Source organism: Vulpes lagopus, chromosome 18 (assembly GCF_018345385.1).
Source record: "Vulpes lagopus strain Blue_001 chromosome 18, ASM1834538v1, whole genome shotgun sequence".
Classification (NCBI taxonomy): Eukaryota; Metazoa; Chordata; class Mammalia; order Carnivora; family Canidae; genus Vulpes; species Vulpes lagopus.
In genome coordinates, this window is record NC_054841.1 from 29,487,611 (window position 1) to 29,503,977 (window position 16,367).

The window sequence follows — 16,367 nt, forward strand, 5'->3', positions numbered from 1 at the left end:
CAAGGAGGAAAGGAGGGATAGTTATTGGGTAGGTGAGTCACCACTCTTTTCTGTCACCGAAGGACTTAGGGGAGTGGAGAGTGATGTGGTCTTTGCACTCAGAGAAAATCACTAACAACAGAGTGGAGAATGGATAGGAAGGAGGCAAAAGTTCAAATAGGAGACCGTTTACTAGACAGGAGTTAATGGGATAACTTGGACTCATTTTTTGGCTGTTAAAAACATGGCACTTTTTTTTTTTTTTAACATGGCACCTTTTAATGCTCATTATTGATTGAGAACATTCACCTCATTCCCCAAGATAACATCCCAGCCTTAGCACCAGAGCAAGGTCTCCAATAGACACTCTACTGTTTCATCATCTAAAATGCCCACTGCTTCTGCATAATAGAGTATGTGACCCTGTGGCCAAACTTCTTTGTTTGTGAAGTGAGCTTTTTATTTGGAAAATCTTGCCAGAGTTGAGGCAGTCTGGTAAATTCCTGCATGCAGGTGGTGTTCCTAGAGGCATGGTAGGCAAATTGAGACAAATATTGTGGTCAGAGCCCATTGCCATGCTACCATGGCCACTATATTCATGGGCTCATTGGGCCAGCACTGGGGTAGCCAATGAAAGAGCTGAGCAACATCTCCTAGGTTTTTAACAGTACTGTCTGCTGAGTATACACATGGAGTATGATCATTTCCTGTCTTTCTTGTTCCAGTTATCTACCACCCAGGGATTGGTTTAGATTCTGACCTCCAGTGAGGTAGTGTGATTCTCTTTTATACTCCTTCAGAGTCATCCCTTATCCCATAGCAGTCCACTTCCAGAGTGGGCCAGTCTGTCTCACAGAACCATTTGTGCACTAGGCTGGACTTTTTTTGTTCATTAACTGTTGATATCCTTGGGAAATCACTTGTGTCTGTTGAAGGAGTGGCTATATGGCAAGTGTTAATGGACACATCGCTTCCATCTGGTAGTGGAATTCTGTTGGACATGTCCAGATTTATGGCCAATGGAATCCTGTAATACTTAGTTGTTGATGGGCAGCTGAAGCCATTTGGATATCTAGTAACCTGTGGTCAGGCATATAGTCTCTACCAGAGCGTAGTGCTAAGCTAGGAACATGATCTTGCTGATAGGATTATGGTTTTGTCCCCAAATCCTAAAGTTTTTCATATGATTTTCCTGCTCAGCCTTAAACACAGACACTTAGGGCCTGAGAAGATCAATCAGAACCTATTTCTCTGTGGTGTGGGTTAACTGGACAGCCTTTATTTTTCACATCACTTAGTAAATGAGTCACAACAGGACACCAGCATGTGGTATGTGCTGTCTTCAAAATCCAAAAATGGCTCAGCAAGCATGAGTCTTTCCTGAGGGATGGAGGGGAAGGAACAAGGAGCAGCAACATGTCTTTTACACTGGAGGGGATAGCCTGACATGCCACATGCCTTTGACTTTCAGAAAACTTGGCAGAAGTGGCAGGCCACTGTGTTTTCTATTTTTACGTCCAACCAGTACATCTAACATACATAAATTCCTGCTCTTCAAGTCCTGTCAGCTTGATGTCATCAGCATAGTTGTCAGGGTGATGTTCTATGAAACAGACAAAATCCTGATGAACCAGATCACATCAGAGAGATGTCAAGATGATTTATTACTGAGGCTGCTCCTGCCACACGGATGGAAACTGCTTCTTGTAGTCTTTGTGCGCCATAAAGGAAAAATAATACAGCTATTAATCAATAGCCGTATTCCAGGTACCAACGGTTATGTTAATCTATAGAAGAGAGAATGCGTCCTGAAAAGCACCTGCCAATTTGCAGCTCCACATGATTCGATTTGTATGTTATAATCCACTGACATCCTTAAACACCGTTGATTTCTTATGCTAGTCTTTTGTAGCTTGCGTGTGGGGGAGGTGGTAATAGGAAGCATCAGAATGGCTAATACTAGTAGTCATGTAGCACTCCCTAAACTCACACATGTAAATGTATTATTTCATACTGCAACTTGTAATCTTCTGTAGCATTGAGGACCTCTCTAATTCATCTTAGCCTTTTGGTAAAGAGATTACTTCTCCAGCTTGCATTTGCTCTTGCTACTTTAATGGTCCTTCTTATCCATTGGGTTAAGAGACCAGTGTGAGTATTCTGCCACTTGCCATAGAGAGCTATTGCAACCATGCATTGGCAAAATAGGTAGTTTCTGATTTAAGTACAGTTTGGGCCAAAACTCCTTCCATCACCAGGCCAGCAGAGGCTCCATTCTAACTAGCATAAGATAGTGGCATTCTGGGTTCCTAGGAATTAGGTAGCTCAAGGCCAGAACCTAGTAGATCACAAAAGGTTTATCTTCTTTAACCAGTGGAGTTACCATGATAAATGGCTATAGATTCTTAAGGGAAGATGAAGAGGAAGTTCATGGTGCATGAGTGTTGATGTTACGTTCTTCCTTACACATGCCTAACATTGAAGGGTTCTGGGTTGTGGACTGACCCACGCTGGGAGTTGGATGTGAAAGGGCCCTTTCTGTAGTTTGGCGGTCTAGTCAGACCTCCTTAATTGATTTGTGCTGGCGGCCTCCCATTTGTATCACTGGGAGCTTCACAGTAACTTAGCCAGAACTAGAGATGTCTGAGCCCTGGTGACTATGGCCGCTGAGACTCCTTCCATCCCACTAAGATCAAGAATCCCATTTTGAAGCCAGTCCCTTCCACCGGCATCTCACTCTGGTAAAGACAGTCAGGAAAGCACTTCTGAAAGATTTCAGTGCTTTCCTCACATGTGTGCCCTCTCTGGCAAGGCATGTGTTGTAGATCCCATCAGGGACATAGTGAAGGTGTCAGTAGGAAGATTGAGCCTCTTGGAACCTCTGTAACACTGATATCCCCCCACTTTGTGCCAGGGGCTTTCTGGCTTTCCATCATTATCTACCTAAATTTAGTATTTAGTCCAGGTTTCAATGGCCAACCTAGCCTGCCATTTTGTGGCCGGTTTCCTGAGCTGTTACACTACATGCAGAAATTCGGTTAACCATACCATAGCTAGAAATTTGGCCTTGTCTGAAAATGATCCTCTTCCTTCCTTGGTCTAAGATCTCCAATATCTGTATCAATAACTATTCCTATGATTTTTGATGATCCAACTCAATGAATTCCTACGGTTTCCTCTAAGTATTAGCTCTTTGCTTTTCTTTTTGTGTGTTTTAACCTCCACATTGTGTTGTGCTTGCATCCTGATTATCCATGAGCGATGAGAGTTGAGTCTTGGGGCACTTGTCTTCCTCATGAAAGGAATGCACGGTAGAGAGCATACTAGAGAGTTTTAGAAGTTGGCTTTCTCCAACTCCTCTATTTCAGCACCATTGTTGTTTCACTTAAGGCCCTGGCCTTTCACGTGAGTGGCCCAGGAAACATGGGAATCCCACTGGCATTAACATTCAGCAGCTGGCAAAATACTGAAATCTTAACATTTGGCTCAGCAAAATACGTGACACAGGAAGACCCTAAGTTTTTTGCTGTCTTTGGAGATAAGCATTTGATACTAGAGCTTGTCTTTTCCTTATTTCATTATCTATATCTAATATTATCAGAATTACCCTACCTCTTGGTTTCAACATTCCTCATTGTTTGGGATATTCCCTACCTTGTTACCACCAGCTAGAACATAACCCAGGTGACTACAAGTAATAACCTAAGTAACTGTTGTGCAGTTGTTACAGTTGTGAACCAGGAGTGGCTTGCTCTTTTCCCATCCTGAAAACTGGTTGATAGTTCCTTTCCCTTCAGCTGAACCCAGTAACCAGGTATACATCACCTACATTTCCCCTATCAGTCTCCCAACCCCAACCCCTCTCTGATATGAAACTGCTAACTCAGTTAAGGTTTTGTTTAAAAACAATTTGAAAAGTCAACTCAAGCATATTGAGCAAAAAAAAAAAAAAAAAAAACCCACAACACCCCAAACCATCAATTGGGAAGACTCTGGGAAAGCTTGACAGAATCGAGAGCCAAGGTGGACTACCAAACCTTGGGCAGAAAAATCCTATCCTGGTGGCCCTGGGGCCCTCTAGGGAAATCTGGTTGCTTTTTTGGTTTCACAATCCTGGGAATCTGGTTTGGCACAGTGCAGCTCAGATGCGACTGCGCCTGCATCCAGGCCTGGCAGGGAAGGGAAGGAAAGGAAGAATACTTAGGGCAAACATTCCAATTTGTGTCTACTATCAATAATATGCTTATAATCATGAGTTGAGAAGGCCTTTTTCAGCAAAACACAAGATTCAGAAGCCACAGTGGAATAGATTGGAAGGTAATAAAATATGAAATATTCCTATGAAAAATGACACCATAAAAATGTGGCCAGCTGAGAGCCTCAGTGGCTCAGTTGATTAAGTGTGTGCCTTCAGTTCAGGTCATGATCTCAGGGCCCTGGGATCACACCCTGCATCTGACTCCCTGCCCAGTGGGGAGCCTGCTTCTCCATCTCCCTCTGCCTTTCCCACATACCCCCACACACACCCCCAGTCATGGGCACTTGCATGCTTTCTCTTTCTCTCTCTCTCTCTCTCTCTAAAATAAATAAAATCTTTAAAAAGTGGCCAACTGGGGGATCCCTGGGTGGCGCAGCGGTTTGGCGCCTGCCTTTGGCCCAGGGCGCGATCCTGGAGACCCGGGATCGAATCCCACGTCGGGCTCCCGGTGCATGGAGCCTGCTTCTCCCTCTGCCTGTGTCTCTGCCTCTCTCTCTCTCTCTCTCTCTCTCTCTCTCTCTCTGTGACTATCATAAATAAATAAAATAAATAAATAAATAAATAAATAAATAAATAAATAAATAAATAAATAAATATTTACACTATTTGACCTAACTTTTGGGACTCTGACAGAAAACCAAATATGTATTTGTACAAGGTTGTTGATTACAGCATTATTTATAATATCAAAGAAAATAAAATGAGAAGCAAAAATCTGTCAAATAGCAGATTGCCTAAATGATTTCTTGCATCTGTTATAAAATTCTATACTACCATTAAATTAAATGTGTTTCTCTAGGTCTCTAAGTCATTGTTATGGGAGAAAAGACTTTGCAGAGACTATACAATGTATAATCCTCCTTTTAAAAAAATACTTTTTTTACATTTCTTTTTTTAAGTAATCTCTACACCTAACATGGGGCTCAAACTCACAACTCCAAGATCAAGAGCCGCATGCTCCACCAACTGAGCCAACATGTGTCCCCCCAAATATTTTAAAGCCTGGAAGAATACTGTGAGCTATGAGCAGTGGCTTCTCTACAAGGGGTAGAGGAATAGAGGACATGAGAGACATGATAGGGAACTTTTGACTTTTTACTGAATTATTTGACATCTATTTATTTATTTATTAATTTTACTTTTAATAAGCATATTCTTTTCATAGCATGTTAAAAAGCAAAGTTTTTTAATATGGGAAATGAAACTAGTGGAGCTCATCTTTAGCATAATATCCACTGTACTTTAATGTTTAATGGATTTATAGCATGTAGAATAAAGAGTTAATGTCCCCAACGTGAGCTGTGCCAGGAGGCTTGTGATCAAAGAATATCACTAAATGGGAAGTTGTTCTGGAGAAAAATTGGACCATAGAGGTGAACAGCTGAAGGAATAATAAGCATAGGACATGACAGCTGTTTTCAGATATTTAACAGGCTAAAAGGAGAGTGTTTAGCATTTCTGTGAAGCCCCACAATGGTTGAAAGTTCCAGGCGATGGCCTTCATCCTAGAGTTATAAACTGGAATATTTTTATTGATCAGCTTTTGTCTTAGAAGCATTGAGTTTATCTAAAAGAAACACCTTGAAAAGTCACTTATTGAGGTTCCCTAAAGCATGTTCAAGGTTTAAAAAAAAAAAAAGCAAAATTCAGTTAGCTTGAGAAGAAGGGGATAGGTGACAGAGAAGAGAGGGAAGAGTGTAGACAGTGAGATGGTCCAAATCTATGCATTGCAAGAGTGACACCCTCCCCCCCTGCAAGTCTGTGTCCTTGTAGAGACAGCTTAGTTCTCGGACTTCCAGGTGGAGAAGCATGTGTGTGTAATTTTTTGAGAGAACTGTGTGGCATCTGAGAGAGAGGGAGGTAAAATAGCCTCTACATTGATGAGTTGTCCCTAAATAAATGAATCAGAGCCAAAGGCCTATGGGAATCAGCAGGAACTGTGTCAGGGTCTTTGGAATTCAGTAGTCCAGGGAATTGGAAGTTAAGGGTTTCCATGGGACAGAGAAGGCTTCAGCTGACCTCTGGGTTTTCCATCAGTCAGTACAAGGGAAATGTGTATCTGGGTGTTGGGTCCTTCTAAACAGAACTTTCTAAGATGTGATGAAGTGCCTTAAAAAGGAATAGATTCCAGAGTGCTCAGGCACTGATGACTACCAGGTTAGAGTGTTTGCAGGAGAATTCGGATTTAGAAGAGAATGAAACCCAGCATTGGACTGGAGATCTTAGCACAATGAGGCAAGAAAAGAAAGGTATTAAGGATTAGAGAGGAAGAAATAAAATATACATTTTTTTTTTTTTTACAGAGGATAATATTGTCCTTGGAGAAATCCAAGTACTCATCAGATAAATTATTAGAATTAATAAGTTACTTTAGCAAGGTTGATAGATTAAAAAATAAAGCATAAAAATTAATGCATTTCTATACATGAGCCACAATCGGAAAATCTAATAATAATTTTTAGAAGATGCCATCTAAAATGTAGAGTACTTAGGAATAAATTTAACAAAATATTTGCGAAATCTTTGGAAAGAAAAAATTATAAAATGTTTGAAGACATTAAAAAGCCCAAACTCATGAAAAGTAAGATCAGTGGATTAGAAGGCTCAGTATTGTAAAGATGTCAATTCTCCCCAAACTGATATATAGATTCAATGCAATTCCAATAAAAATCCCAACAGGTTTTTTGTGGAACTTGACAAGCTGATTCTAAAATTTATATGGAGGAGAAAAGATTCAAGAATAGCCAAGACATTCCTGAAGAAGAAGAACAAGGTGAGGAGACCTGCCTTACCAGATATAAAGAGTTATTATAAAATTAAGACAGTTTTGTATTGGCACTGGGATAGATGGATTGACCATTGGAACAGAATAGCCCTAAGGCCAATTCATGTGTGAGTGGAAACCAATTTATGGCAGAAATGCTGTGGCAGTTTTGGTGGGGGAAAGGATGGTCTTTACAATGAGTAGTGCTGGGACAGTTGGGTAACCCTATGGGAAGAAATGAAATTAAATTCTTGTTTCATACCAAACAAAAAATTGGTCCCAGTTGGTATAGACACTGAAATTTAAAAAACAAAACAGTGAAACATAAAGACAATAATAGAGGGAAATATGCTTATGATCTCACAGCAAAAAAGGATTTAAGATTTAAAATATTGACAAAAGGAAAGATCAACTTGACTCCATAAATAAAATATGATAAAGGAAATGAAATGGCAGGCCACAAACTTAGTAAAATGTATTTGTAACACTTGTACTGACAAAGGATGAGTATATATAAAGAATATATAAAGAACTCCCACAAATTAATAAGAAAATAAGCAATCCAGTTGAAAAATAGGGGAAACACTTGACTAGGTACTTCACAGAAGAGGGAACCCTGTTGACCAGTAAACAATGATGGTGAATCTCATTAGTAATCAGAAATGTAAATTAAACCTACATTTGATATATTGAAAGTCTGAAAGTAGCAAACGATGGTGAAGATCCAACTGGAATACTTTATATCGCTGATGAAAGTATGAATTTGTACAACTATCACAAAAAACCGTTTGACCTTATCTGGAAAGGTTAGATTCTCATACTTGAAGTGATTGTACATGTGCATGAGGAAACACATGCAAATTAGTGTTCAGAGCAGGATTGTTAACTGTAAACAACCCAAATATTCATCAGTAGTAGAATGGATAAATAAATGTTGGTATGGTCTTAAAACAGAGTGCTACAGAGTAGTCGAAGTAAATGAACTTTGGCTACCTAGTAGAATAGACTGAATGAATCTTCAGAATATAATGTTGGGCAAGAAAAAAAGTCATACTTGATTACACTTCCACTTTTATATAAAAAAAAATAGACTGAACAAAGAATATGTATATTGTTTGAGGATACAAAATGTATGGGATTCAAATAAAGTAATGTGATGATAACACAAAATTCTAAGTTTACTTGTGGGAGTTAAAAAAAAAAAAAAAAGGATAGGAAGAGGAAGGGCCCAAAGAGAACTTCTAAGTTAAATTGTGTGATGGATATCCTTCTTTTTTTTTTTTTTTTTTTTTACAAATGTAGACTTTGAAAAACAATTTTTTAAAAAAAACCTGACATTAAAAAAAAATGATTTCATACATAGCTTTGTCCCCAGTAAAGGCTTAAGCAAGGGATGAAATGGTCTTTGATGCCACCTAGTGTTCCTAGAGATTTTAACATCTGGTAGCCTTCTGCGTCAAGCTGCTTGCACCTAGCTCTGTGAGCTAGATTTTTCAGAATAGAAAATAAAAGAGTAGGGTTCACTTTGTTTCTATCCCTGCCATAGGCTCTTCAGTCTGACTCTTTGCATGTACCACCAAGTTCTCTAGGGCAGGCTTCTTTTTCTTTTGCCAAACAGTGGCTCCTGTTTCTTCCTGACTCTCCTTTTAGGGGTCTCAGCCTGGCTGGAGACCCAAGTTTTCCTTCACATTGACTGTGGGGAGCTAGGAATGCTGATAGGACTATGAGGTATAGTCATTGTCATAACTGACCCCTGAGGACTATTTTCAAGAGTCTTGCTATCACTACTTCTGCTCTATGTCGTTTTAGACAAGGGTGTACAGGAAAAATAATTCCTCTGGCTTAGTCATGAGAGCTTTAAAAACTTGTATCTCATCCTGTCCTGTATCAGGGTGGAAACCTGTGGAAATATAGCTTGTCTGGAAGAAGGCAAAGCAAAAGTAAACTGAGAAATTCCAGTCTTAAGTGAGGTCTCTGTTTCATGTGTAAGAGTCCAGCCCAGGAAACTCCCTTTTCCCCTTTATATATTGGCAGCATAGGGTCCAACCAATTGCCTCTCTCAGTAAAATGACATGCAAAACCTGCAGCATTTTAACTCTGAAAGGAAACTCTCCTGAGTAAGTGAAGGCAGATGGACTATGAGACCCTGAGTCCTCTTAGGGTCTTTGACTTTAATTTCTCCTACCGTGATCTTGCTCATTCCCAGGAAGTGTATTTGCTCCCTTCTTAAAGTTTTTGTATCTACCTAGAAAAATAAGTTGCTTTTAGGCTGGCATTTCTTTTATTTAATGATACTTTTTTTTATTGTCAAAGCTAGAAACCTGAGAGTCATCCTTTATTTCCTTTATCTCTTTCTCTCCCCAGCCCACTTTCCTTTCATACCATATCTGATTCTAACTCTAAAATGTATGTCAGATGCATCTTTCCTTATACCATCATCCTTCTGTTCTCCTATTCTTACTCTCCTCCTGGTCCCTTTCCCACATAGCAGCCAGAGTGGTTTTTTAATATGTAAACTGGATAACAGTTGAAAAATTGTGAATGGTTTCCTCATGCACTTAAAATTCAAAATCCCTGTTCAAGGACCAACATGGAATTGTGTGATCTAACTTTGCTAAGCCCCTCTTGTCCACTTCCTCTTGACATCTCCATACCCACATTGTCTGCATAATACCCTCACTGACCTTCCTGTTAGCTCACAAAGCGAGGCCTTCTCCTGCTTCTGGGTCATCACAGATGCTGGTCTGGGCCTAGAATACTGTTTTCCACACTCCTTCCTCACAGAGACCTACCCTTAATCTAAATTTGGGTATTTCTTAGGCATTGTGATACTTTCTGTAATAACATTCTATTCTTTCATTGTATTTATTATGGTATGTAATTTATATTTGTTTTATTTAATGTCTTTCACTCACAAGTTTGTATTGTCCTTGAGAACAAGAACTATGTATATGATTGATTCACCACTATTTGCTCTGTGTTTCTCCTGGAACCTAATAGGTACCTATCTATATCTATTGAAAAAAAAAAAAAGAAAAGAAAAGTAATACATGAACCATAATTTACTTAACTGTTCCCCTACTGCTGAATACTAAGGTTGTTTTCAGTTTTGGGTCATTCCAAACAGCAATAAAGAAAAGAATGTGAACAAAGAGATTTTTATTTCTTTAGGCTAGATTCTCAGAAGTGGAGTTGCTAGGTCAGAGTATGGATCTTTTTAAGGCTCATAAAACGTACTTCCAAATCACATGTCAGAAAAGTTGTCTAGGTTGGAAATTTGAACAGTTTCCTTTTGTGCTTTCTTAATTTTAAATATATGGAACACATAAGAAAGTTCAAATAATAAAGCTTAGCTTCCCACTCCTATAAAACTAGCTTACTGAATGCTTATCCTGTGCTACACATGAGATTATGGTATTTACTCCTTATATGGCAGATATTATTAACCTAGTTTTACAGATGAGGAAATGTGGTCCTAGAAGTTTAACAGATTTTCTCAAGTTGATACAATCCAGAACTATCTCGTGTCAAACCATTTATTTTTACCCACACACTTCCCAATGCTAGCAAATTTACATTTGCTCCCAGACTGCTGCAGATTCAATGTCACCTCACTCAGATCTCTGCTTCCTAACTGCTGCATCCATGTGAATGTCCTCCCATCCACCTGCCCATCCTTGTTTCCTTGCCACATGATACTAGAGGCTGGGTTGTCATTCCCTTCAAGTCTCTAGAAAGGGCCTAACTCAGCTGACCATCCAGACCCCTCCTGTGTGGTTCACTCTGAGATGCTTCTCATCTTTGCATGTTGCTTAACATGGGGATAAATGGCCCATCCCTTCAGTTATGTCCCCATTCCTATTTACAGGGGGGGTCCATTTCGACCCAGCATTTAACATGTTCCTAACTACCCAGTAATCAAGCTTGGTGCACTTATAGTAACTTATATCCCCAGGAATGCCCCCTGGGGATTCTTGGTGTTAAACTCCAGGAAGCTTGCAGGCTATTTAGAAGAGAGCCTCTCTGTGTTAGGCTCAGGTGTTCACCTGGGCCCATTTTTTCCCCCCAAGTAAGGGTAGAACTTGCTGTTAGATCAAGGGATGGTGGAGCATTTTGTATGTTTGGTGTTTATCCCTGTTAGTAACTTACTCTAATTTCTCTTAACCTTTCAGGCTCTCCCTGCTTGTCCTATCCAAGCCACCTGTGAAGCTGCTTCCAAGGAGGAAAACAAGGAAAAAAACCGATATGTAAACATCTTGCCTTGTGAGTGTTTATAGAGTTTCCTGGCATATGATCTGAAACTGCATCTCTAGCCAGATTTTTTGAGGGTGGAAAGAATTTTGTGGCTGATCATAGAAAGGTTGGTAATGAGAGTAGGGTCAAGCTTTTGGACTAGAAGAGCCTGTATAATCACCCATAGTAACCCGGGTGCTCATAAAGTTCAATCACGGAGCTTGGCCAGGTTTTTGTGGCAGGCCTAAAATTTCTATCTAGGTCAAGAGGAGTAGTTTTACTAGGACCAGATAGGACATGCATGATTGTTACGTTTTTTTGTGGTACTTAGGGAAAAGAAACCCTAATATAGAGTTGTCTTTGTAACCCCTTCCCAGAGTTAGTCATTGCTAATCAGTTGATTCATAACCTAATAATAGACATTTGTCTAAACCAGTGGTCTCCAAAATGGGATATGTGTAATCCAGTGGGATATGTGTAATCCAGTTCAAAATGCTTGAAGTTCTTGTTTTTGTAATTGCCTTTTCAAAAAAAATTTATCCTTTAAAAAATTTTCTGGTGTATTTTTGGGTACATAATATATTAGAGACCACTATACAGATATTTATGTCTTATTCATGTATGAATATATGCATATTACATATATTTTTAGAATGTAATTAGTATCCTGATTACATTGCTCTAACGTGTTCCTTTTAGCAGTGTATATTGGCAGTTCATCTGTCAAGAAACAGAAATACTTTCCATTTTTTCAGCTCCTACTGTTTCATGTTGCGGGATATATCATAATTTATTTAACTAGTCCCTGAATGATCGCTGAGACATGTCCAAATTATTGCTGTCACAAAGAGCGCTACAGTGACATCTTAATACATGTGTGTCTCTGGGCACAGAGGCACAGATGTCCAAACTGGTCTGGTTGTATCATTAACTGAAACATTAATGTTTTTTTTCCAGATGATCACTCTAGAGTCCATCTGACACCAGTTGAAGGCGTTCCAGATTCTGATTACATCAATGCTTCATTCATCAATGTAAGGAACTTGATCTCTTCTCATTATTACTTTGAATGACCATTGGCTACCATCTACTGGCTCCTTTCCAGCTGCACATTAAAATATTTCTCATTTCAGGTTTTCCCTGGGGAGTCTAATCTTTTTAAAGAGACTGAAAAAAATATTTTTTTAAATTAATTTATTGGAGAGAGAGAGAGAGAGCACAAGCAGAGGAGCAGAAGGCAGAGAGAGAGGGAGAAGCAGGTTCCCCACTGAGCAGTGGGGGCTCAGTAATGTAATGCGGGGGTTGATTCTGGGACTCCGAAATCATGACCTCAGCTGAAGACAGAGGCTCAACCAACTGAGCCACCTAGGCACCCCAAGACTAAAAAAAAAATTTTTTTAATTTTTATTTATTATTTTTTTTAAGATTTATATATTCATCAGAGACATACAGAGAGAGAAGCAGAAACAGGCAGTGGGAGAAACAGGCTCACCAAGGGGAGCCCGATGCAGGACTCGATCCCCGATCCCGGGATCATGCCCTGAGCCAAAGACAGATGCTCAGCCGCTGAGCCACCCAGGCATCCCTAAAAAAATCTTTTTTAAAGATCAGATAGTTTCATATGTATTCTTATGTTTACTCTCTCGTCATTCTCAGAGATTTCTCGTGCAAATCTAAATGTGTACTTTTCTGTAAGAGTCAGTGAATCTTTCATTGAGCCTTCTCAGATAACTAAGAACAGAAGCAGGTCTTGCCATCTTTAGTAAAAGCAAGAGAGAACAGGATGAGAATATCTGACACCAGGTAAGTCTGGTTATGAACCAAGCCTGAGTAAAGAGCTGAAATTAGGAGGAGATTTTTTTAGTGGTGATTTAGAGAATATTTACAGAAATGGTGCAAGAGACTTGAGTATGTTTTATAAGGCTATGTGAGGATCCAGTAAAGGAAATTTGAAAAAGATCAGAAGCTAGCAAGAGCAAGCCTGACTACTGAAGAAGAATATGTAAAGAGAATATCAATAGAATTTGTACACCATGTTCACAGCAGCATTAGTCCCAATAGCCAACAAAAGGTAGAAGCAACACAGATGTCCCTCAGTGGATGAATAGGTAAGTAAAATGTTGTATATACATATAATGGAATATTATTCAGTCTCCAAAAAGAGGAAATTCTGACACATATGTTACAACTTTGAAGACTTGCTAAGTGAAATAAGCTAGTCACAAAACAGCCTTTAAAACATTTTTATCACCTCAAAGAAACTTGTACCGCCTAGCTATGGCCTTTTTTTTTTTTTTTTTAAGGTTTTATTTATTTATTTGAGAGAGAGAGTGAGAGCATAAGCAGGGAGAAGGACTAGCAGACCCCTCACTGAGCAGGGAGCCTGACTCGGGGGCTCAATCCCAGGACCCCTAGATCATGACCTGAGTCAAAGTCAGATGCTTAACCGAGTCACCCAGGCACCCTGCCTCTTACTTTTTGTTCACCCCGATTAGAACCTTATTGTCCTTTTACTATCGATCCATTTCTACCCTTGGCAACCCCTTACAAGCCCTTTTCCCCTCAAGATGGGAATCTTGAAGAAAAGTGGTACCCAGCACCATGGAGTGGTAGCAAAAGGCAGAGGAGAGTGAGACCTATAGTTTGGAGAACACAAAGGTCTAAAAGCAAACCTGACATTGGTCACAGGAGGTGATGAAACAGTGGCAAAGTTGGCAAGTGGGCTTCCAAACTGGAGTCTTAAGAGGGACCAGTGTCTTCACTCCCTCTAAATTTAGGTCTAAGAGTAGGGTCTCTAAAACACTTCTAAAAATGTTTTTATTTTTAATGGATAGGAAGGTAGCTATCACCTAGAGCTGACCTAGGATTTCAGAATCCAAAGACATCTTAGGAACCAGGGAGCCACATGTCATCTTTCCCTTGATCATAACACAAGGAAAAGCAGTAGATTGGTCTCATTCTAGTTAAATGATACTGATTAAGCAATGCTGCCATATCACAATGTCAGCATGCATTCATAGGGTATGGCACACTCTTAGTTGGCACAGAAAGCACTTTGGGGCTGGGCCCTCCAACAGTGCTTTTAAACTGTTCATGGCCCACATGCTCCTGTGAGAAATTAGCAGTGCCTTCTCATGGAGCAGGGATATGACATGGCTTACCACATTCCAAGAACTGCTCAGTTTTAATGACTAGTTACAAAAAATTAAGCTTTTCTCAGTTTCCATCTTCTAATGATTAAAAACATTTGTGGAAACTTAAATTCCCCCTCTCAGTAAAAATTTTAACAAGCTTCTTGTTACTGACTTTTTGCCCAGCTCAGGGCCTAAAGCTTTCTCCTTCTGTGCCAGGAAACAACTCTGTCCCGCTCTTGTTTGAACTAGAATAGGATGTGGCTTCTCAGACTCAAGTCCTTCCTTTATTCTGCCACTGCCTTGCAGACTTGTATTTTGCGTCATCATCTTGATGTGACATGGTCACATGAAGCTGCCTCCTCCCTCATTGACAATCTTATAGCTGTCTTCAAGCAGCAGAGGGTGATTTATAATCCTTAAATCAGATGATTTTTCTTTTCACTTACCTAGGACTTCTCAAGTGAACACTAAACTATATTTAAACAGTGAGGTTGAAAAGATAAATAACTAAAACAATAAAGACTGAAAAAGAAAGATCTGCCAGTTGTTAGTTTCTCTGACGCTCCTTATCAAATGACATTCCCAGGCCCTTTTGCTTCTTGTCTCCCACTACTGTAATGAAGAACCCTGTTGTCTGACACTGGGAACTGTTCCACATACCCACAGGCTCTTTTCCAAAGGTTTTTGCACCTGAGTAAAGCATTATGAAGGAAAGAACCCCTGAAAAGAGAAGAAAAGAACCCCCTTTTCCTTCCTAATGTGGGCCCAGCTTCATTCCTGGATCCAACCACCACATACAGCTTCTGCCTTGGAGGGCTCTTAGCCATTAACACTAAGACCTAGATTGTCACCTGTTGAGAAAGCATCAGAAACAGGGTCTAGCCTAGGCCTCTGGATGTTCTTTTTTTTTTTTTAATCCAATTAGCCAACATATAGTACATCATTAGTTTCAGATGTAGTTTTCAGTAATTCATCAGTTGAGTATGACACACAATGGTCATCACATCATGTGCCCTCCTTAATGCCTATCACCCAGTTACCCCATCCTCTCACCCATCTCCCCTCCAATAACCCTCAGTTTGTTTCCTAGAGTTAAGAGTCTCTCATGGTTTGCCTCCCTCTCTGATTTCTTCCCATTCAGCATTCCTCTCCTCCCTCCCCTTATGGTCCTCCACACTATTTCTTATATTCCACATGTGAATGAAACCATATAATAATTGTCTTTCTCCAGTTGACTTATTTCATTTAACATAATACTCTCCAGTTCCATCCACATCGACATAAATGGTGGGTATCGATCCTTTCTGATGGCTGAGTAATATTCTATTGTGTGTATATATACACCTTATCTTTTTTTTTTTTTTTTAAGATTTTATTTATTTATTCATGAGAGACACACAGAGAGAGGCAGAGTGAGAAGCAGACTCCATGCAGGGAGTCCGATGCAGGACTTGATCCCAGGTCTCCAGGATCATGCCTTGGGCTGAAGGCAGCGTTAAACCACTGAGCCACCCGTTAAACCACTGAGCCACCCGGGCTACCCTTATCTTTTTTATCCATTCATCTGTTGAAGGACATCTTGGCTCCTTCCACAGTTTGGCTATTGTGGAATTGATGCTATGAACATTGCAGTGCAGGTGCCCCTGCATTTCACTAGATATTTGGATGTTTTTAGACCCGTGTTAATTAATAATTCACTTTGAGAAAGCTAACTCAACCATGTGATCTTTGAAATCTTTGATTCCTAGTAGTCAAAGCTAATCCTTTGGAAATTTCTAGAATGGAAATCTTTTTTTTTTTTTTTTTTTTTTTTTTTTTTTTTTAATGATAGTCACAGAGAGAGAGAGAGAGGCAGAGACACAGGCGGAGGGAGAAGCAGGCTCCATGCACCGGGAGCCTGATGTGGGAATCGATCCCGGGTCTCCAGGATCGCGCCCTGGGCCAAAGGCAGGCGCCAAACCGCTGCGCCACCCAGGGATCCCTAGAATGGAAATCTTTT

The 16,367-nt window shown here is 39.9% G+C and overlaps 1 protein-coding gene across 2 annotated transcripts in view; it reads left to right on the forward strand.

The window, feature by feature from the left end:
- Positions 1 to 16,367, forward strand: part of PTPRA (protein tyrosine phosphatase receptor type A) — a 165,704-nt gene that overhangs the window by 122,056 nt on the left and 27,281 nt on the right. For both annotated transcript variants that reach the window (XM_041732618.1, XM_041732619.1), the window contains 2 exons: positions 11,174 to 11,264; positions 12,192 to 12,268. In XM_041732618.1, the coding sequence (XP_041588552.1) occupies positions 11,174 to 11,264; positions 12,192 to 12,268 (168 nt within the window). The remainder of the gene's footprint in view (positions 1 to 11,173; positions 11,265 to 12,191; positions 12,269 to 16,367) is intronic.